Consider the following 24,467-nt stretch of genomic DNA (forward strand, 5'->3'; position numbering starts at 1 on the left):
ATTTGGAAACGGTGGTGGTTTAGGATGGCCTCCACTCAGGTCCATATCTGCATTCAGTACATATATTTTTGTAGTATTAAAGTGCAAAGATTTGTTTCAAAACAATTCCCAAATTCAGTTCTAATTTCCAGCAAACAAATTAATGAAAAACAAGGAAATGTGGTCAAAAAACTGAACTTTACCATCATGCATATCACTAGAGCGTGCTCTTTAATTAACAATAACAAAACCTGCGCTTTTGACTTCAGATCAGCTTTTAATTGGTCAATGCCGTGGTTTATTTTAGTTGCCTCAAGATGGCAACAAACCAACAATGCAGGCGCAAATGCATTTGTTATTTTACCAGTGTGGCTGAGAACATGAAAATAATACTTGCACCAGAATGAAAATAGCAAAATAAACACTTGCATCATTCTACATTGTGGTGGATGTATGATAGGGACAGATGCATGTCTGATAGTCTCGGATTGCAGATCTGTGAGCATTAATTGCAGACGCGTTTCAAACCCAGTGTGGTCTGAGCTCTTCGGCAGAAGGACAACATGAAACCTTCATTTGTTCTGCAGCCTTTGAGAAGCCCAGTGTCCTCTGCTCTGATCCTGCCAAAACACAGAGCCTCTTATTTGACAAATGAGCTCAGGGGATCTACAGACACCTTTGCCTTCCCTGTCATTTCATTTAAAGACATTGCACAGTCGTCTCTCAATATGATGGGAAAACCTCAGATAACTCATTTACAGGATATCGATCCGATCTGAATTTTAACATGCGCTTAAATGCAATTAAATGTTCAAATGCTTACACCAACTCTGGAGACATGTCCTTATTAATGTTCAAATCTCATAAATTATGCTTGGAATTTCTCATATAAATTGCAAATCTGACTCGTGACCTTGATCAGACATTCGGCAAAGCTTGAGGCATAAGAGGAATCAAAACAAAACAAATTAAATAAAAATGATAGCAGGAAAACACGCATGGTTATAGGTCAAAATACTTGAGCAGGAGTTTTCATCAAAACAACACAAATGTAATGAGCAATTGCAGCGATATGGATTTAACATTTGCGATAAAACCTTGAAACAGTGAATGTTATATGTTAAGAGTATGTTGACATATTTGTTTATATTTTCCAAAACAACTAACAACAGAATTAGGGCATTAGAAAAATATCTGTGAATGTATTTAGTATTTTAAATGAGGGAAGTAAACGAGCATTATGGATGTGAACACAAAAATATGTGAGTTTACAGCACACAAGACATTCTGTAAATTAAACTGCACAACACAAAATAAATTATACTTATTAAAAGAATAAGAGTTGGCTCACTATAGAGCAATTATTATAATTTTTTTTTACATTTTTGCATTTATGAGTAAAGTCTTCATTATGGATGTGACGTCTCTCTGTTATGGATGTGACAGGTGAGAAATTGACATTTGTGTGCATTTGTGTTAAATCAAATAATTGTTTAAAGACGTTGACAGAGACATTTTTGAGTAATTTTGCAATACTGTAAAATACAAGCCTACATAAATAACTTAAAGGATTTCACTATTTTGGTTAAAAAACTATTTTTTTTCATGGCAAGTTTGGCATTTGCATGCTCTAATAGAGCTTTAAGTTTTTTTTTTTTTTTTTTTTTTTTTTTTTTAATAGAAATTGTGTCCTGATTAATTATATTTTAAATTCCTAGGCAAAAAATAATGACTATCATATTTTTAGTGTGCTGTTTGATTTATCAGAATACTATTTCCCCCAAATTTACATTTTATTTTCTGTTTATTATTTGAAATCTTAAAAGATAGTTCCCCCAAAAAAGAAAATTTGCATCAGTTACAGTTGTTGAACAGAAAAAATATATATATTAAAAAAAAATGTTGGAAACTTGTAACCATTAACTTCCATTGTAGGAACAAGTGAGTAAATGACAACAGAATTTTCATTTTTGGGTAAACTATCTCTTTAAAGCACACATATCAATTCCAGTTCCCGGAGGGCCGCAGCACAGTTTAGTTTCAACCCTAATTAAACACACCTGATCAAACTAATTAAGTTTCTCAGGATTGTTTGAGACCTACAGGTAAGTGTGTTGGAACTAAACTGTGCAGAGCTGCGGCCCTCCAGGAACTGGAATTGACACCTGTGCTTTAAAGTATAAAAATGTACTTTGTAATTTTTACGATTTGCTTTGATGACACAAAAACCTTGTCTTTGTGAAAAACAGATCTTTACAATTTTTTTCACAAATACTTTTTATTATTATATTTTTTTTTTACAAAAAATATTTTTAGTCAGAGCAGCATTGCTCATTATTTGAAACATTAAAGGGATTGTTCACCCAAAAAAGGCAATTCGGCCATCAGTTACTCACTTGTTTATTCTGTTGAGCAAAAAAATTGATATTTTGAAGACTGTTGGGAACCTGTAACTATTGACATCCATAGAAGGTTTGAAACAAGCCAAGAGTGAGTAAATGATGACAGAGTTTTTGTTTTGTGAACTATCCCTTCAAAGTAGTTTTACAATTTGCTTTGATAACACTAAATCTTGTCTTTAATCCTTATATAAACACATCTTTACATTTTTTTTTATGTTTTTTTTTTTTTTTTTTTTACAGAAAATCTGTTCAGTAAAAGCAACATTTCCCATTGTTTGAAATATTAAAGGAATAGTTCTGTCAAAAAAGACAATTCTTTTATCAGTTACTGTTGAACAGAAAAGAAGATATTTTTAATTTTGGGAACCTGTAACTTTTGACATCCATAGTTGGAAAAAAAACAATCTCATCTTTCACCCTCATGCAGGTCTTTTATTTTGTTGTGTGTGTTTTATTTTTTTTTAATCCCTTTATTAAGATCATTATTTAAAACATTAAAGGTATTTTTTTTACACAAAAAAGCCAAATCAGCCATCAGTTACTCACTTTTATTTCTGTTGAACAGAAGAAAAGATATTTTAAAGAATGTTGGAAACCTGTAACCACTGACATCCATAGTAGGAGGAAAAACAACTTAAACTGGTTTGGAACAAGTCAAGAGTAAGTAAATGATGATAGACTTTTCATTTTTGGGTGAACTATCCCTTTAAAGTAGAAGATGTTTACCATTTCAGTTTTTACAATTTGCTTTGACACAAAAATCTTGTCTTTGGTCCTTATATAAACAGATTTTAATTCATTTTTATTGATTTATTTATTTGTTACAAATTTTTTTTTTAACATTAATGTTAAAAAGCTAAAGTTTTAGTAGCTGTAACTATAAATGAAAGTGTGAGACCTGATTTGATGTTTTCTATGTAAAGATTTGATCATTATTTCTATATGCTAACATAAACTACCCAGGCTGAACAAATGCCAACATGTGCTACAATGACGACAGCTTCTTTTCATCGCTAAAAAGCTTATGTTCTTTGTTTATGCCATTAAAGAGCAGCTCAAAAGAGATTATTCTGACTAATTCCTTCAAATAAAAACCCCCAAGCATTTAAAAATGAACTCTTTTCATGAAGAGAGTGAAAAATCAGAACAATTTGTAGTCTTCACAAAAACAAATCTTTATTTAGTGTCTGTGTATTTCAAAGACCCTCTTCTGCATTCTGAATCCGAGGCCAAGAAAAACCATCAGGATGCTAAATAATGAAATGTCACACATAACAAGAGAAGGATTAGGAAGCCAATGGACTTGTGGCATTTTAAAAGTCAAAATGTCAACTTGTAATCTTCCTCTTAAATATCCCAATTTTATGCTTGTGTGGCTGCAGGTGTCTGGCATGTAAAGAGCCTCAGCCTCGCGCTTGCAAAATAGGATCAGTAAGTATTGATGCCTAGAAAGTCGATGTCGCCGCCCTTTAGGCTGAAATGAAAACACTCTGAATCAATACATGACCCATGACAGCGTGCTGACTGAATAAAGTGTTTCAAATGCCATTTTGGCACAAAAGGAACACTTGTGTGCGGTGGTACACTTTAAGAGTTTTACATGGTCACTCACTGAAATCGCTACAATAATTATTGGATCATACTATCTGTCCTTTTTAATGTGCTGCTTTTCTATCATTGCAGTAAAAGACAGTATAGAAGGAGAGCCGTTACTTTGGATCAAAGCTATATGTACTACAACCCCAAATCGGAAAAAGTTGGGACAGCATGGAAAACGCAAATTAAAAAAATTGTGATGTCTGACTTGTATTTCATTGCAGACAATACAACAAACATGATTAACATGTCCCTCATGTATTTTTTTCTTTTTCCAAAATAAACATATTCCAATTTTGGTTTATGCAACACATTACAAAAAAAGTTTGAACAGTGAAGCATTTAACACTTTGTTGCTATTCCTTTTCCCAACACTTAAAAGATGTTTAGGAACTGAAGACATCAAGTGATGAAGTGTTTCAGGTATAATTTTGTCTTATTCCCCATTAAAGTATGGGGTCTTCATTGTCACTTTTTGTGCTTTAAAATGCGCCACACATTCTCTGTTGAGACAGGTCGGGACTGCAGCTAGGCCAGTCAAGTACCTGTATCCGCTTAGTCCGCAGCCAGGACTTTCTAATGCGTGCAGAATGTGGTTTTGCATTGTCTTGGTGTGCATGGGTGTACCATACTGTCCTAAATTTTTTTCAGATTTAGGGTTGCACGCTAAAAAAAATCGGATTACAGTTTCCGTATTTTGTGATTCACAAGAGTTTTCCTTTAATTTTTGGTTGTGAATTGCAATATGGGACCTTGATTTCTGTTCTGTTGACATTTGATGTTTAGAGTTAAGCTGTCTACAGTTTAGCAAAGTGACTTATTGACATTGTGTAGTGTAGTATAATGTGTAAGAAATAATATGTAGAGAAATAAATCTGTAAAATAACAGAAATTGTACTTAAAGTTTATTAGAACGTTTTTATACCATAACGTACAACACCAACCCAAACAATATATCACTTTAAATGATCAAAAATGTTAATAAAAGTCACTTTTTCAAACTTTTAAAGGATAAAAGTTGTTGGAAGAAAGATAAGGTGCCATAATGTAATTTAAAAGCATAAATAAATAGGGGGAAAAAAACATGAATCACAAAATATGTAAAATTGCTAATTTATGTAATTTTTTGTGTATCGACCTTATTGTTCAATGTGGAAGTGCGCTTGTTTTGCGATGATTTTAGAACTTCCGATTCAGTTGCCTATGGATGGAATGACTAGGAATAATAAACAGAAGAAAACGGTCAAACTACTTGGTCTACAAACAAGTGTTTGCATGACTATACAGACAAAGTAAAATAAAATACAGTAATAAGAAAATATCAGTTTGCAACATTAAGCAGCAGAGTGAGCTGTTTTTAACATCTAAAAATGAATGGAAGTGAATGAGAACGGAAGTCTCGAGCCAAAATGGTTCAAATGGCTGCATCCACTCGTCCGCAGAGAATAAGGTGAATAGTTCAATGCAACCTGTTTACATGGGTCTTGATGTCCCTAATGGTCCAAAATCTAAATTTAGGAAGCTTTATAGAAATCCACATAACCACAGCTGACAAATAATGCTTCTTTAGCCAAACCTTGTCATTTCTAGAAAAAAAGATCTTTTTATATACTTCTTGACTTCAAATGCTCACCTTGGTCCAGCTCTACAATCCAGTTTATATCCAATATATATATCAGACACAGAAACCGAACAATATGACTTTAGATGTTTTACACCAGCTTTGATTTTGTAGTGAAAGACATTCTGACATACTTGTTTCTCTAAACCGGGACAAAATTGAACCAGAAGACTTTGTAAGAAAGCAGAGCAGATATCACAAAGCTTATTTTAGGCTTTAACTCAGTTTTGACTAAATGTGTAGTTACTGCACTTCACCTTTGCAGGGCAGTGTATACATAAGGTGTTATGTGTATCGTGATGTGTTCTTTATAACAGTTTCCCCCCCAAAATGTGGTCATCCAAAATCAATCAATCAAACAACCAAAAACAATTAAAGTAGATAAATCTGCAATATACAGTATCATCTTTCCTTTTAATCTAGCAGTGTATTGCTGTATCACACAGCACATAACCCATATCACAGCACATATCAGTCTCGCCAATATCCAGCCCTGCTCTCATTTCTTTTTGATTTATAAACCGGAAGTAATATCAGCCACAATATGAGTGAAGGTTTGGGTAGTTGGCATGATCAAGTTAACATCCGCTAGTACACTCTAAAAATGCTGGGTAGTATTAGCCCAACACTAGGTCAAATAGGCAAATAAATTAAAGGTTATGTTAAAAAATAAAATTTAAATAGAATTTTTTGTCCCACTATATATTAAGTGACTTCAACTATGTACTTGCACTGAAATCAATCATATCACAGTGTAACTATTGTGTAAAAACATGTTTTTGCATTGTACTTATGATTGATTAAATACATGCATGTAATTACATCTGTAATTAATTTCTGTAATTACATTTTTAATTACACTGTTGTTCATCCCTTACACTTTAACCCACCCTTAAACCAACCCATACTCCATACCCGTATCCCACCTCAAGAGCACCCCAAGTGTTCTGCAATACTTTATGAACACAGTGTGTGCATTGTATTTGTTTTTTGATGCAAGTTGTAGCATTGCCACTAGCTTAATGTTTTATAAACATTATAAACACATAGAGTACCACGAAAAACGAATTTACCGGTGTGGTTTTAAAACTCCTATATGTCTTGCCTTCTTGTAATGTGTTCCCTGCTTACCTGTTATGAGCGACATGAGGTAAAGGGGAATCCCCCATACGTCATTCATCACCTGATCAGTGCTGCATGAGATTATAGGTCAGGGGGGTGTCAAACTCAATTCCTGGAGTGCCGAAGCCCTGCACAGTTTAGTTCCAACCCTGCCTTACCTGTAGGCTTCAAAGAAGCCTGAAGGACTCAATTAGTTTGATCAGGTGTGTTTAATTAGGGTTGGAACTAAACTGTGCAGAGCTGCGGCCCTTTTGGAACTGAGTTTGACACTTTGGTTATAGTTTGAGAGAGTATTTATGGCGGAAGTTTTGCTCCGTGTGGAGAGATATAAGAAGTTGAAGAGATCGCAATCGTCAGAAAAAACTGCAGTTTTTGCCTGCAGGTTGTTTTATTGGACTTTCTCTAAGAGGATATTACTGACTGTTTGATGCGGTGGGGAAAGAACTCCAGGACAGCGATAAGATCATGCATTGATTTTTGTTTATTGCATTAGGACAGTAAGGTCTGACTTTGCTTAAACAAAAGTCTTGTCACTTAACAGAAATAATGTCCAGTATAGAATGTAAAGTCATGCTGCAGTGGAAAAAAAAATGAATATTGTGTATGACTCCCATGAGCTTGGAGGACTGCATCCATACATCTCTGCAATGACTCAATATCTTATTAAAAAAGTTATCTGGAACGGCAAAGAAAGCGTTCATGCTGGACTCCCAGAGTTCATCAAGATTCTTGGAATTTATCATCATTCTCATCCCAGACATGATCAATAATGTTCATGTCTGGTGACTGGGCTGGCCAATCCTGGAGCACCTTGAACTTTGATGTGGAGGCTGAAGTATGAGGAGTGCTATCCTGCAGAAGAATTTGCCCTCTCCTGTGGTTTGTAATGTAATGGGCAGCACAAATGTCTTGATACCTTAGGCTGTAGATGTTGCCATCCACTCTGCAGATCTCTCACACACCACCATACTGAATGCAACCTCAAACCATGATTTTTCCTTCACCAAACTTGACTGATTTCTGTGAGAATCTTGGCTCCATGCGGGTTCCAACAGGTCTTCTGCAGTATTTGTGATGATTGATGCAGTTCAACAGATGATTCATCTGAAAAATCTGGCACTTTCCCAAATGATCAACTAGAAGTCAAATTATTATTTGTTGCTCTTACAACTAGGATCGACGACAAGACTTTTGTCAGGTAGTGTAGTAGTTAAGACCGCTTAATATAAAGTGGGACCAAATTTTTAAACTTAAGCCAATGTTGGGTTTGTTCATATTTGGCCCATGAGTTACAACATCTCAGCATTTTTAGAGTGTAGATCTCTGCTTTTTTTGGTGAAAAAAAAAAAAACAAAAAAACACAAAGTACACAAAGCATCATCAGATAATCAGAAATACTTTATGTGAGAAACAGCAAACGCACAGCCAGGATTTCTGCGGGGCCAGCAAGAGGATATTAGAGAGCATAATGAGTCTCATTTACAAGCCATAAACTGACAAAGCGCCAGACTAATTATGTCAACTAGCAGCTTCTGAATAGCCCTTGATCAAGCTAATCACCAGCAATCCAAAAAACAGGTGTTGAACATTTTCAAGCCCTCCCTTGAAATCAGCGGTATGAAAGGCAGAGATTGAAACCCTCAGCCTGTCGCCATGCCTCTGTTTCAATAGCCAGAATACGACATGATGAATCTTGCACAGAGTCATGAAAAGGTTCGATAAGAAAGCTGGGGCAAAATGAATTCAGAAATAGACCTTTGAAAGGACCTAGCTATAGCGCGCACTTTAAAATTACTTCATACACTTCTGCCTGCATAGAAAGACATTTCCCTCTGACTGCCTATAAATGAGTCATTCACTTTCAAATGCTTCTTGCAAAACTTTCATTCGGCACTCAATAAGTCATCATATACAGGGATATTAACTCTCTTAACTTCACTTAAGATGCACTTTCAAATGTCGTACTCATCATTTAATAACTAGAACCCTTGATGGAGGAGTCTTTAGAGGTGCTTTACAATGCAGGTAACGCTGCAATGAAAGTATTTTTGTTAAAGTGCACGATTTTTCAACATCACAACAGTTCTGGAAAACAAAACTAATTTTGCCATTTGGATATTGATTTTAAATAATTAACCTTTATTGTCTCTAAGGATATTAATTCAACCCAGGCTCATTCTGATGATACGCACCCCTATATACATTTCTGGAGAGCACCAAATACATCCTATGAGCTACTTTTTTTTTTCCGTTTTTGTTTACGCGAATCTACCAGAGGCCGATATGTATGCTTTTTGAGATCTCGAATTTCTCTCGCATCTTGCATCTGCTCTTCTCACGTAAATCCACCAGAGACCGCTGTCGACTGACCCATTGTCCTCCTTTCATAAACCCAACCAATAGTGTTTTAAAAAGCACAGATTTACCTGATAATATAAATACTACAAATGCAAACATTAGGTGAGCAGGTTACATTGTAACCGCATACCAACAACATGCTACATGACGCGTTTTAGTGAAAAGCAATTTGGCTGTTCGCATCAGTCGAAACATGACATAAATTTAAATACAGCTATTCAGAAGCACAGAATAGTGCACTTTTATTAACATTATTAACATAATTATGAAAAAAATGTAATTAACATTACTGATATGTGTTGGCTTGCACTGAGTCATGGTTTCATTTCTTAAGATCATCTGTTTTATTTTTCAAGATCTGAGGTGAAATATCTGCAGCAGCTTTTAGTACCCTCTAAGAAAAAAGGTACACGCTAGTACAAATAATATTCCTTAAGGAACAGTTTTGAATCTATGTAAAAATTGTACCTTATATGGTACAGAAAAGACCTCTTATGATGCTGTTCTGTACCATTTATGGTACAACTAAAATGAACTTACACAATTGTTCTCATATAAAAGGTTCCAATGTGTTGGACAACTCCTTTATTATATATTATATGTTTGAAAATTAATCTCAGAAAGGCAAAGTGATTTCATGAGTAATTTCCATATTAAAACATGAATCATCATTTAAAAGTATTTAAAAAAAACGTATAAACATTAATTAGTAAGTTCTATAATACAATAGTATAAACAACTGGTAAAACATAAAACTATAGTTATTGTAAACTAAACTTTTAAGGCATTTAAAATAAATGTTTAGTAAGCATTTTTGACGCTGTTAAGAAACAAAGTGTCTTGTCACTGTGGTGGTACCTTTTTGGATCAGATTTGTATTTTTGATTAAGGTACAATATTGTATCAGCAGGTTTTAAAAACCAAAGGTAAATCTTGGTTTCCCATGGTACAAATCATATCCTTAAAGGTACAAACTGCACTGGTACAAATTTGTTTCTTTGTTTTAAGGTACAATTCTGTTCCATAAAAGGTACTGCCCCAGTTACAAGGGTTTGTACCATCTTTGGTACTACATTGTACCATTTGTTTCTGAGAGTGTAGCATTGCAATAAATGTCATGTAAAATGGCATTCAAACTCACATTATTAGCATTTAACACTGAATAAAGCACATAGGGTGTACCTGAGGTGATCAAGGTCAGTTTTCTGTTGTTCAGCTGCAAGAAATGAAAGACGTTTCTAAAATATACATTTCTGGTGTTGGTTAGGACAAAAACTCCTTTTAATATAGAAAATATTCCTTCTATTGCGTGCCGTTGATTTTAAGAACACAGTTTAAATCAGCCTTAAATCAGCCTTTAGGCTTGATAGTAAGGCACACTGCTGTTGGTGTCGTCAATCTGGCAACCTGCGCTTACATGTGCTTTTAACCAGATGTGCAATACCTAGTTCAACCACTGGGTGTCAAACTTACATACTGTACCTTTAAATTCTCCCAGAATAAAGATGTTCAAAATGCACTCTGTAGCTAAATTGTAATGATAATAAACAGTCATATAAAGGGAAAATCCATTTAACAGTAGTCAAACTTATATTACAATAAAGTAATTATAAGTATATTGTGCATATACTTAAATATAAGTATATGCACTTATAATGTAGAAGTAGAAAAAATAAAATAAACTTGCCTTGCCTATATGCATAACTGTGGTTTAGAGAGATGCACAAAAGTTGCTTTATGTTTTTGGCCATTAAAAACATGTTGATTTTAATTTTGTAATTTTTAAATATTCCTGCTTTTTAAAGTGCAAAGCGGCAGTATACTTGAAATTCAACAGTCCTTCATCCTTTATCCATCAACCACTTCATTTTGAAATACAATAACTGTCCTTCATCCTGTCATTCAGCAAGTTTTTTAAAAGCTTGCATAAATTATCATTTATTATTTATAAAATGTCAACGTTTATTAATGTTCATTTGTGCAATTTCACTCGTCTCATTGCAAAAATCCCACAAAATCAGTAGAATTTGCACTTGTAAAGCAAACAGGAGCCCACAGGATAGTACAGGAGGACTGCATCTCATTATCACAACACAACATATGGCCGCCCAACATGCTGTGTCACTAAATTAAATATAAACATCAACAATACCCTGACTTATGAAGCAACTTTAATATAAAAACCTCCGAGCCATCTGCAGCCTCTGCGTAACTGTTCAAATGACCTGAATAAGCCGCGATAGAGTCTGTTATTAAACTGGTAAAAACAGCACAAGTCTGCTGCTTTCATAAACAGGTCTGTTCGGGACGGTGGTAATCTGATCTTCGGGATTAGTGTCATTATCTTCTGCTGCAGGGACCCATAACACAATCAGTCTGTCCCGCTGTAACACTGGGGGGGCGGAATGGTTCAACATAATAGGTCATATTTTGAGGCGCAATATGTGTGGAGCAATGCAAAACACTTAGCTACAAACGTCAGTCATCGAAAATAATTTTTAAACACAACAATACAAGTTTCTAATGAGTTTTAAATGGCTTGGAAATCATTAACACACTTAGGTTTGTTGACATTTTGTCCCATATGCTTCTACTATATTGATTGAAGCTCAAGTGGCGTACCTGTTTGTTTACCGCTAAAGAAGGCGTTTGCATGCAAACTGTATGCTAATATTAATATGTAGCGATGCAAAGTTTGTTGTTACTTAAAATTGTTGTACTTATTTTAAGGACCATTCCAACTTTTAGCTTACACACACACACACACACACACACACACACATACAAACACACACAAACACACACATTGGTTATTCAGTGGTTCTTCATGCTTGATATGCTTTCTAATTAGCACTGCTTTATAGTTTTTTTTTTTTTTTTTTTTTGTCTCTTCGCATAAATAAACCAGTTTCAGTTCTGTAACTTATAGGAAAATAAATACTTAAGAACATTAATAGTTCTGTAGTGGTTCTTTAAAGTGATTAGACTGTAAATATTGACATCTTTAGAAATATAAATGCTATATTCGGCACATTTTACAGTGTAGCTTTGGGGTGCTGAAAGGGATATAGTTCACAACATTATTTAGCCTACTCAGACCTTGTTCCAGACCTGTTTGAGTTTCTTTCCTCTTTTTAAAGAAAAAGAAACACACACGTAAAGTGTCTGATTATGTAGACAATGTGTATACTGCATGATATGAATGAAGCAAGACATCAGATTATGTTTGATATGATTATTAGTGCCAATTCTACAACCATGGTATAGCTGTAAATAGTTGTTTTGCTAGCTTACAGATGTGTATTTTTTACTGTCTGAATCGTAAAATAAGTGTCTTGCATTAAAAACACTGATTTATTCTCATGACAAGTGCAGTGCACGTGTCTCTGACCATTAGTGAATTCATTGAGGGTTCAATGAGAAGATCGCAGTGGACAGGAGTGTGACTGTAAAGGCTGGTCCATGCTGAGTTCATCAGCCCTCATAATGATATTGTGGCTGAGTCTGATAAATTACTGTTAATTTAATTTAGCTAGTCCCAAACAACATAGATCATATCCAGTCAAAAACAAATCAAAATGAAAATAAAATTTAAACATGAATTATTTTGTTAATATATTATTATTATTTACGTGAAATATTTAATGTATGGAATTTTATATATTTCATGTATGTAATTTTATTACGGTGATACACTGTAAATGTTTATTAAATCTAACTGTGTAGGCTAGTTTTTGGTCAAATGTTAATGGTTAATTAATGAACGGCAGTTGTAGTTCTAAAAAATAAACAAAATGAACAACCTTATCTTTCTTGAGGTATTGACCTTGTTCCAGACCTGTTTGAGTTTCTTTTTTTCTTTTTTTAAAGAAAAGAAAAACAAAAAATTTGAAGGATGTTGAAAACTGGTATAGTCATTGATTGAATTTTGCAGCATTTACATTCCCAATATTGGCTAGCTTTTTCCAACATTCTTCCAAATATCTTGTGTTCAACAAGAAACTGAAACTTTTGGAACCACTTGAGAACGAGTAAATAATGAGTTCATCTTTATTTTTGGGTGAATTTTCCATTGAAGTTCGCAAACGGACGCCGTGTCCGTTGTGTCGCATTAGCTTTAGCTTTAAAATGTCGTTTTGAGAAGTAGGCTAGTTTAAATGTGAACTCAATATAACGTTTTAGCGAAGACCCCCTGACTTTAAATATCAGTTGTATTCATCATTGTCATCAAGTAGTCGATATGCTAAGTGTGTGAAGGTGTAACACGTAATCCATCAATCTCTAACGTTAAATATATGCAAAATTCTTCGTAATTGAACTTTACGCGGCGCAAAATCCTCTGCCAGTAAAGCCCCAGACAACATGAAGCCTACAACCCCAGTTAATCATGAGTCCACAATGAATATCTAACACATTCATCACAGCAAATTTAGCATCTTAAACATAAATACTCACCTTGACAGCTCGTGTAAATCACTGAAAGACTCAGTACGAGCAGCAGAAAGAGCCGGTCCGTTTGGAGCTCGATCCTCACGCACATACTGAAACGACTCCTAACAACACACTGTAATTTGTCCTTGTGTTTAAAATATCCCAAGTAAAGGAACTGGATGTCAGATGAGATTTCCGTGAGGTCTGAAAAACGACTCTCAGCGCAGAGAAACAGCTATCCCGACTCACGGCTGCTGTAAGCGGATTGCGGAGCTTCAGCACCGCGGACAGTTCCGTCAGACACTCCGGACAGCAGCAGACAGTGTTTAGACTTCAGAGGATTTTTGGTTTTGTGTACCGAGAGGCAAAGGAGAGTTAGATATAACACGAGGATAAATAGATCGCGCTATAATGCAACCAGAACAAGTTCTAATACACACTAAACCTTGAGGGATTGAGACATTTGAATGGTTGGGGGGAGGGACAATGTACAAGTGGATTTGAGCGGGCGAACAACAGAGGTATTACAAAGAAAACTTTTTTTTTTTTTTAGATTTCAAAGCATAACCTAATATAAAATAAATATTATACTGATTATTTTTATTAATTATTGGTTGAAGCGTGTTTGATAACACTTTAGGGTTCCATGATGCTATTTAATGTATTTATTAACACGGAAAAACGATGAATGAACAGTTAATTTATTACAGTGTTTGTTCGTCTTTGTTAATGTTAGTAATGAAAAAAACATTCATTCATTGTAAGTTCTTGTTAAATCACAGTTCATTAACTAATGTTAACAAACACAACTTTGGATTTTAATAATGCACTAGCCTAAATGTTGAACTGATTAATAAATGCTGCACAAGTGTTGCTAATACTTAATTTGTGTAAGTAAATACATTATTTTTCATTAACTAGTGTAACCTTGTTGTAAAGTGTGACTGTTTTTGAGGAGTATATGGGTTATTAGACTAAATTAAGGGATAATATAAAGAAAAACTAAGTAAACAATAAACATTCATTAAAAAATATAAAAGGTAGTTTAAATAAATATTAAAAAATATTAAAAAATTGCACTAATAATGCAATAAATACTAAATAAATACTGTCATATCATAAAACTGCTGGATAAGTTGGCGGTTCATTCCATCGTGGCAACCCCTAATGAATAAAGGGACTAAGCCGAAGGAAAATGAATAAATGTTTGTCCTGTTTTAAGCTGCATTTCTACCAGTCTTGTTATCAATACTGCCTGAACTTATGGAACTGTGAATGCTCAAAAGTACAGACTGGTTTTAATCCATAATGCCATTCCTTCTGGAAATATAAGTAGTAGTGAAATAGCAGTGAAATCCTATTGATGAAACACAGAAAGCCATGAAATGGCCTCCACAGTGTCCAGACCTGAATATTATAGAGGCTGCATGAGATCACCTGGATAGAAAAAGAAACACACTCTAAACCTGAAAGTGCTTAAAGAAGCCTGATATTATGCAGTACATTGTATCAGAAAATGTCAGGACAATTAGAATTAATTAATTAATTAGTTTGTTTGTTCGTTTGTTTGTTCCTTCCTTCATTAGTTTGTTTAGTTCTTCCGTGAATCCTTCCTTCATTTATTTGGTCCTTCCTCCATTCCTCCCTTCATTTGTTTGCTCTTCGTTAATTAATTAATTAATTAATTCGTTTGTTTGTTCATATTTTTGTTCTTTGTCATTCATTCATTCATTCATTCATTCATTCATATGTTTGTTGCTTCCTTCATTAGGTTCGTTCATTCATTCATTCATTCATTCATTCGTTTGTTCACTCAGTTGTTCACATTTTTGTTCATTCATTCATTCATTCATTCGTTTGTTCATTCATTCATATTTTTGTTGCTTCCTTCATTAGGTCCATTGTTTGTTCATTCATTCATTCATTCATTCATTCAATCATTCATTCGTTTGTTTGTTCATTCATTCATATTTTTGTTGCTTCCTTCATTAGGTCCATTGTTCATTCATTCATTCATTCATTCATTCATTCATTCCTTTGTTTGCTTGTTCGTTCATATTTTTGTTGCTTCCTTCATTAAGTTAATTGTTCGTTCATTCATTCATTCATCAATTCATTCGTTTGTTCACTTGTTCGTTAATTAGTATTTTTGTTGTTTCCTTCATAAGGTCCATTGTTTGTACACTCATTCATACATTCTTTCGCTTGTTCGTCCATTTGTATTTTTTGTTTCTTCCTTCATTAGGTTCATTCATTCATTTATTCCTTAGTTTGTTTAGTACTTCCTTGAATCCTTTCTTTATTAATTTGGTCTTTCCTTCCTTTATTATCTCAGTCCTTCCTTCATTTGGTTCTTCCTTTTCCATCTCTTGTTTGATCCTTCCTTCATCCGGCCCTTCCTTCCATTCTTCATTATTTAGTGATTGTGATTTTAGTGATTGTTTGGTGATTACAGTCATCATACAGTCAACATCCTTCATTTGCTCATCAGTGACACACAGTCTATAAAAAATCTCTAGGTCATTGTGCGTAAAGATGTTGGACATCTTCTTGGACATTTTTAATGCTTTCAAAAGGTTTGCTGCATTTATAAAGAGCCCATGTGTTTGTTCAGTATGATACAATTTACTATACATGTGATTTGATTGGACAGGAATTTCAGGACTAATTTTTCTACTTTAGTCAATCCCCATAGACAAGAAATAAGTAAAATAGGGACTGCAGGTTGAAGGAAATAGTGGAGTAAAAGTACCAATACTGCACAAAAAATGTACTCAAGGGAAAGTAGAAGTACACATTTTTAAAACTACTTAGCAAATTACAATTCCTTAGAAAAACTACACAATTACAGTCATTTGAGTATTTGTAATTTGTTACTTCACAACACTGATATTGTGCAAAAGTCTTAGGCCAATAAAGCTGGTATAGTGATAAGGATTTTTGCACAGTACTGTATAAATTATCATACAAAATAAAATAAAAGTAAAAAACTATTAACACTAAATAGATTTAAGTATTTATTAATGATATTTGTGTTTAATTGTCAGTGTGCACAATATGATTTATTCAACATTTACAGCATTCATATAAATTAACTAACTAACTAAATAAACTAACACTAACATAAAAACCATAAGATGAAACTAATATAAACTATATAGAGAGTTATAGAGAGTAAATGGAGAAAGTAATTAAAACTTTCTATTGAAGTGGGGTTTTAAGGGTTTTGGGAGTTCTGGACAGCATCTAATATACTATAAAATCACTGTAACATCCTCTACTGTATATTTGGCAGACGGTTAGTGTTTTTAATGTTTGTGTCTCTTTGCTTACACCTTCAGTCTGAGATTTCAGCTGCGCTTTGCTGCTGTTAAAAAAAAAGTGTGTCTGCTTCGCTAATGAAAATCACAGCCGTGAAATAGACTGACCAATGTGCTGAGGTAATGAAGCCATCATCATCATCTTCACGGCCTCTAAATTCATTTCGGATGGGATGCTGACTAAACAGCCGATTAGATATTATTACTGAGGAATTAATCTATGGGCCTCCATATCAAGAGAAAGATTTACTGTGTCCTTATCAATCAGATCAGGCCAGGCTCTAATCCAAGATGCTTTCGTAATTAGGATATCATTTTAGGGAAATATATTTTTCATTGAAATCTAATTTTAATTATTTTTATACTTGAACATATATTGTGAAAGAACAGTGTTTTTATTTTAATTTTAGTTCAGTTATTTTAGTATATCGAATTATTTCCAGAAAATAAGAAGTTAGTTTTTAGTAATACTGAACACACATGCAGAAATAAGTTACATATTATATATTAATTACAAATATATTGTAATTAATTATGCAAATTGTGTAGGCCTATAGTTGTTAAATAATAAATATAGTATTTTTAAAAAGTGATAGAGAATATTTTTATAGATTTTATTTTTGTTTATTTATTTTAGTGTATCAAAGTATTTCTGTGAAACAAAATCGTAAGAACTGTTTATAACATTTGTTTTCAGTAATACTGTATGCACATTTATTACAAAGATGTTATTTAATATACATTTTAAAAAAATCATAGGTCTATATTTATTAACTAAATATATTATAAAAAAAAACGAAGAAAATTATAAAACTAAAGAAAATTATAAATATTTCCTTTAAGGAAATTGTACAATTTTTAACATTTTTACAACATAAAAGTGTACACTTAGAAATAAATGAAATATCAAATATTCATTTAAAATCTATTATTTTATACAGATTAAAAACATTGCATAGGCCTATATTTACATATTATGAATATATTATATAAATAACTGAAAATATATGTTTTGTTTTTCTTTACATTTTTTATTAGCCGTTATTTTAGTTCATCAAATTATGAAACTAAAGAAACTTAGTATTTCCTTTAAACAAGAACATTGTAAGAACTGTGGGGCTACCGGAGCACCTGTAGGAAACCCATGCCAACATGGGGAGAACATGCAAACTACACACAGAAATGCCAGCCTACCCAGCCGAGGCTCGAACCAGTGACCTTTTTGCTGTGAGGTGATCGTGCTACCCACTGCGCCACCGTGACACCTATTTTTAATTTATACATAATTTTTAAAAATTAAATTTTTTAATAAAATATGTATTTAAAAGCTAAAATGAGTTTTTCTTAGTATTATTTATTTTAAATACTGAGGTATTTTCTGAATGATATCTTCAGTGTGTATTGCTGAAGTAATGCTATCAATGAATCCGTATTATAAAAGATGAAATTGACATCTTGACCTGCTTGATTGTGTGTGTGTGTGTGTGTGTGCGTGCGTGCGTGTGTGTGTGTGCGTGTGTGTGTGTGCGTGTGTGTGTGCGTGTGTGTGTGTGCGTGTGTGTGTGTGTGTGTGTGTGTGTGCGTGTGCGTGTGTGCGTGTGCGTGTGTGTGTGTGCGTGTGTGTGCGTGTGTGTGCGCGTGCGTGTGCGTGCGTGTGCGTGCGTGGGTGCGTGCGTGCGTCTCTGGCAAAGGATTAGAAAAGCGCTCTGGAAAGTGTGATTCAGGCACCAAACCTATCACAGCTGCCACATATTTTAGTCTCAGTCTGCTGATGTCACGGCCTCCCTCTGTTCTGCTAAATGAGCCTTTCTCCCTCCAAACATTTCCTCTCAGGACTGGACAGATCAACTCATCTGCGTCTATAAAACCTGGCATTCGTCTCAATAGCAGCTCACCTTTCACGAACTGCTTTTTTTCTTCTTCTAATAGCTGCACAAACAGCAGGAATGAGATCATAAAGAATAAATAGACATCCATTCAGGGTTTTTCCAATATAACATCCATCAGGACTCCTCCACTCACACACAGACACCCCACGGTTCCTGTGACCTTCATATATACAGGTGAAGGCCAAATTTTAAGTCTTTTTCAAACGTTTCCTAAGTGATGTTTAACTGAGCGAGGACGTTGTTCACAAAAAATCTTGAGTTTCACACAAGCCCTTCATGTCGTTCCAATGCAAATCGATAAAGTTAACTTGATGGTTTTTACAATTTTAAGTGGATTCAACATAAAACAATTAAGTTGTCCCCAAAAAACATGAATAATTGTGTTGTTTCAAGCTCATTTTAAATAAGTAGTTTGAACAAGCAGAAAAAATGCTGTATTTTCTATTATATTTTTTTCTCTGGAGAAAGAATTTCATCTGAATTTCTTTTAGTTTGGCTGAAAAAATATTTTTAAAAATGCTAAGGTCAATATTATTAGCCCCTTAAAGGGATTCCTTCATTAATTCATTCATTCATTTTTCTTCAGGTTAGTCGCTTTATTCATTAGGGGGCTCCACAGCAGAATGAACCACCAACTTATCCAGGATATGTTTTACACATCGGATGCCCTTCCACCTGCAACCCAGTACTGGGAAATACCTTACACACTCATTCACACACACACAAACACACATACATACACTATGTCCAATTTAGTTAATTCAATTCACCTATAGAGCATGTCTTTGGACTGTGGGGGAAACCAGAGCACCTGGAGGAAACAACACAGCGAGAACATGCAAACTCCACACAGAAATGTCAACTGGACCAGTTGGGACTTGAATCAGCAACCTTCTTGCTGTGAGGCGACAGTGCTAACTACTAAGCCAAAAATTTAAACGAGTAAATTAAAAAATGTTTGTGAACTATCCCTTTAAGAAGTTATTTTTCTGAACAATTGTTCTTCAATTACATGCCTAATGAACCCAACTTGCTAATTAACCTGCTTAAGCCTTTAAATTGCACTTGTGAGTACCATAGTATTTTGCCAAATATCTAATCAAATATCATGCACAAAACTATCTTCTCTGTTAAAAAAACAGCACTTGGGAAATATTTGAAAAAGAAAAACTCACATGCGGACTAATAATTTAGTCTTCTACTCTACATGTTAATGATGACTGGGAGCTATCTTGTGTCTAAATATGAATAAGAACACTCACCGGCCACTTTATTAGGTACAACTGTCCAGCTGCTTGTTAAGGCAAATTTCTAATCAGCCAATCACATGGCAGCAACTCAATGCATTTAGGCATGTAGACATGGTCGAGACAATCTGCTGTAGTTCAAACCAAACATCAGAATGGAGAAAAAAGGTGATTTAAGTGACTTTGCATGTGATAGGATTGTTGGTGGCAGACATGCTGGTCTGGGTATTTCAGAAACTGCTGATCTGCTGGGATTTTCACACACAACCATCTCAAGGGTTTACAGAGAATGGTCCGAAAAAGAGAAAATTTCCAGTGAGCAGCAGTTCTGTGGGTGCTAATGCCTTGTTGCCAGAGGTCAGAGGAGAATGGCCAGACTGGCTGAGCTAATAGAAGAGCATCTCTGAACGCACAGCACATCCTGTCAGTTTAGAACAGGAAACTAAGGTCAAAATTCACACAGGCTCACCAAAATTAGACAATAGAAGCTTGGAAAAATGTTGCCTGGTCTAATGAGTCTATATTTCTGCTGCAACATTTAGATGGCAGGATCAAAATTTGTCGTCAACAACAAAAAAGCATGGATCTATCCTGCCTAGTACCAACAATTCAGGCTGGTGGTGGTGGTGTAATGGTGTGAGGTATATTTTCTTGACACAATTTTGGCCCATTAGTACTAAATGAGCATCGTGTCAACACCACAGCCTACCTGAGTATTGTTGCTGACCATGTCCATCCCTTTATGACCACAGTGTACCCATCTTCTGATGGCTATTTCCAGCAGGATAACGCGTCATGTCATAAAGCGTGAATCATCTCAGACTGGTTTCTTGAACATGACAATGAGTACACTGTACTCAAATGGCCTCCACAATCACCAGATCCTCAATCCAATAGAGCACCTTTGGGATGTGGTGGAACGGGAGCTTCACATCATGGATGTGCAGCTGACAAATCTGCAGCAACTGTGTGATTCTGTCAAAATGGACCAAAATCTATGAGGAATAATTACATAACATTGTTAAATCTATGCCACAAAGTATTAAGGCAGTTCTTAAGGCAAAAGAGGGCAACCCGATACTTGTAAGGTGTACCTAATAAAGTGGCCGGTTAGTGTATATGTACATATAATAATATATTAGCAAAAAAATTCTGTCTAAATACTTGGCATTCATAAAACAGTTGAGTCGAAGGTACTAAGGATTGGTAAATTGCAATGAAGCTACACAGCTGACCTAAAGGTAAGCCCCGCCTCTTCTCCCTTAGTTACTCTTGACATAAAAATGAGTTTCTAACAGTCTTACAATGACAGCTGTCTGTGCTGAAGTTGTTTTTGGTACGTTTTGGACTGCCTCTCATTGTGGAACATTCAAGTGTGACTTAAATATACCATGGAGGGATATACAGTGACATATTTAAGAGAGGTAACAGCTGTTTTGTGTTAAATTGATCATAATATTACTGATAAAATAATGAAAATATTTGTGAAATAAATGAAATTTCTACAACGTCATCATGATGTTTATTAACCTTAGTATGAAGGAGGTGTAGATCATTATTCTTCAAAAAACAAGTTAGACTGTTATCAATTTCCTTTAGAATCTACAGTAATTTACCAGCATCAGTTTGCCAGTAACTTACTGTAAATCATTTACAGCAAACGTACTGTATTTACATTTAAAGCGGCATTCATCTTGCTGTATGTATTTACAGTGCTGCAAATCTTTACTGTCAAATATACAGTAATTTCACAATGCAACTTTAAACTACTGTGACATCTGTCCTACGGTAAAATACTGTTCATATTACAGTCAAAATCGTAAACATGGTAATATTAAAATTGAATGCGGATAAAAGCACTACTCACTTCATCTAATATTTCTTATTTCATGAACATTATATGAAATGAAGGCAAGAAGGTCAATATTTTCAGATCTAATCTAGTTTCTAATAATTATGGCCACCACTGTATGAAAGATATTAAAACAAATATGGCGGATATCAGGATTGAAGTGGAATGGAGGGTTTACAGCTACATGAAAACATCCAGGATCAACACTTTGTACCAAAGGCTGTTAAATGAATTGACATTTAACTCACCTTGCTGGTGGCAATCTAATTCAGCTAACGTTAGCTATAGCTCGCTCTGAAACACAATCACAGACATTACATGGCACTGTGGATGTGGAATCGCAAGCTATACTTTATCATATGCATCCTTTATTTGATTAGATAATAAATAAAAGTACCCAAAAAGAACTTTAGTTTGCTTACTGCTCTCAAACATCACTCCTGTGTATTTCATTTGACACTGAATTTGTCATTTATTCTACACGAGCAAATGACACAGCAAAGATCCTACTGTTGAGATAATGAATGAAAGTAATGGCTGTTTTGAACACTTTCCTGGCCTCCTTTCTGTAATCTTTCTCTCCCTTCAGTTTGTGAAATGAGTTTATGTGAAGGCTGCCAAGGAACACATTCCTCCCTCGTCCTGGATGTGTTATATAATGCAACGGTTTGATGAATGATGCAATTTTTGCATTGTTTATTTTACAGTTGTGACAAAACAAGGCAGAGCTTTTGCTTGTGTTCATTGACATCAGCTTGTGCATTCAAATGCTGTCTTGTTTTTTTGATAAAATGCTAATAGCAAATAGCCCTATGTAATTTAACCTTGAACAAAAATGAGCATATAATAGCTTTAAATATAGCTGCTGTTGCAGGCCAGAGTTGCTTTTAACTATTAAAAAATCTTTTTAAAACGTTATGTTTGAACTGAGATTGTGATGTTTCTAAATGATTAATCATGCAAAGCTTAATTATATAATAGCCAGCTTACTTTATAGTAGATTATTCCAGAGACAGTTGCGTAAAGTTCAAATCAGGTTTTCTGTACTACAAGAAGTGTGATTTCCACAAGCGTATAGAAATGTTTACAGTTAGAATAAAAAACAAAAGCAAATAAATATTGAGTAAATTAATGTTTGGAAGGAGGATGACACTTTAAGAATGTGTCAGTTACATTATTACACATGGAATTGGCAATACTTGACTTAAATGTATTTGTAGTTGAATCATTTATTCAAGAGATTCGTTCAAAAAGCTGATTCATGCAGTCATGAAACAAGTTAAATCTTTTTGAAAGAGTCGTTTAAACGTGAATTTAAATGAAGCGTTCAAAATGCTGATTCATCAAGTAATGAAACAATCGAAGTCTGTTTTAGTGAGTCATTTAAACACCGAATCAAATGAAGTGTTTAAAAATACTGATTCATCTAGTAATGGAATTATTGAAATCTTTTTGAGTGAATCATTTAAACATACATTTAAGAGAATTGTTCAAAAATGCTGATTTATCTAGTGATGATACATTTGAAGTTGTTTTGAGTGAGTCATTTGAACATTCATTCGAGAAAATTGTTCAAAAATGCTGATTCAACTAGTAATGAAACAAGTGGTCTTTTTTCAGTAAGTCGTTTAACATGAATTTAAGTGAAGTGTTTAAAAATGCTGATTCATCTAGTAATTAGATTATTGTAGTGTTTTTGAGTGAAGCATTTAAACATTCACTCAAGAGAACTGTTCAAAAATGCTGAATCATCAAGTTATGGAACAATTGAAGTTTTTGTAGGGAATCATTTAGTAATTTAAATGTTTATTCATGCAGATTTATCTAGTAATAAAACAATTGAAGTCTTTTTGAGTGAGTCATTTAAATATTCATTCAAGAATATTGTTCAAAAATACTGATTAAATAATGCTGATTTATCTAGTAATGTAATGATTAAAGTTTTTTAAGTCAGTCATTTAAACATTTATTCAAGAAAATTGTTCAAAACGCTGTTTCATCTAGTGATTAAACATTTGAAGTCTTTTTGAGTGAGTCATTTGAACATTCATTCGAGAGAATTGTTCAAAAATGTTTATTCATCTAGTGATGACACAATTAAAGGTTTTTTTTAAGTGAGTCATTAAAATTTTAACTTGCACTGATTCATCAAGTAATGAAACAATTGAAGTCTTTTTTAGTGAGTCATTTAAATATTCATTCGAAAGTATTGTTCAAAAATACTGATTAAAAAATGCTGATTCATCTAGTAATGTAACGATTGAAGTCTTTTTTTTAAGTGAATCATTTGAACATTCATTCGAGAGAATTTTTCAAAAATGCTGATTCATCTAGTGATGACACAATTAAAGTATTTTTAAGATTTATTTAAACATTAATTCAAATGATAACTTCAAATAGCTGATGCATCCAGTATTGAAACAAGTTTTTATGAGTGAGTCATAGAATCATTGATTTATGTCATTGAGTGAGTCATGCACTCATTTGTTCACATTAATTTATTCATTTTCTTTTCGGCATTTTCTTTTAGTCCCTTTATTACTCAGGGGTCGCCACAGTGGAATGAACTTCCAACTTATCCAGCATATGTTTTACGCAGCAGATGCCCTTCCAGCTGCAACCCATCACTGGAAAACACCCATACACTCTC

At 34.1% G+C, this 24,467-nt stretch overlaps 1 protein-coding gene across 4 annotated transcripts in view; it reads right to left on the reverse strand.

Annotated features, from left to right (window-relative positions):
* sez6a (seizure related 6 homolog a) overlaps positions 1-13,816 on the reverse strand; it is a 105,107-nt gene extending 91,291 nt beyond the window's left edge. For all 4 annotated transcript variants that reach the window (XM_073915076.1, XM_005169184.6, XM_073915075.1 and 1 more), the window contains exon 1: positions 13,534-13,816. In XM_073915076.1, the coding sequence (XP_073771177.1) occupies positions 13,534-13,618 (85 nt within the window). In that variant the 5' untranslated portion in view covers positions 13,619-13,816. The remainder of the gene's footprint in view (positions 1-13,533) is intronic.
* Positions 13,817-24,467: the final 10,651 nt, after the last annotated feature.

The sequence above is a fragment of the Danio rerio genome, chromosome 10, assembly GCF_049306965.1.
Source record: "Danio rerio strain Tuebingen ecotype United States chromosome 10, GRCz12tu, whole genome shotgun sequence".
NCBI classification, from domain to species: Eukaryota; Metazoa; Chordata; class Actinopteri; order Cypriniformes; family Danionidae; genus Danio; species Danio rerio.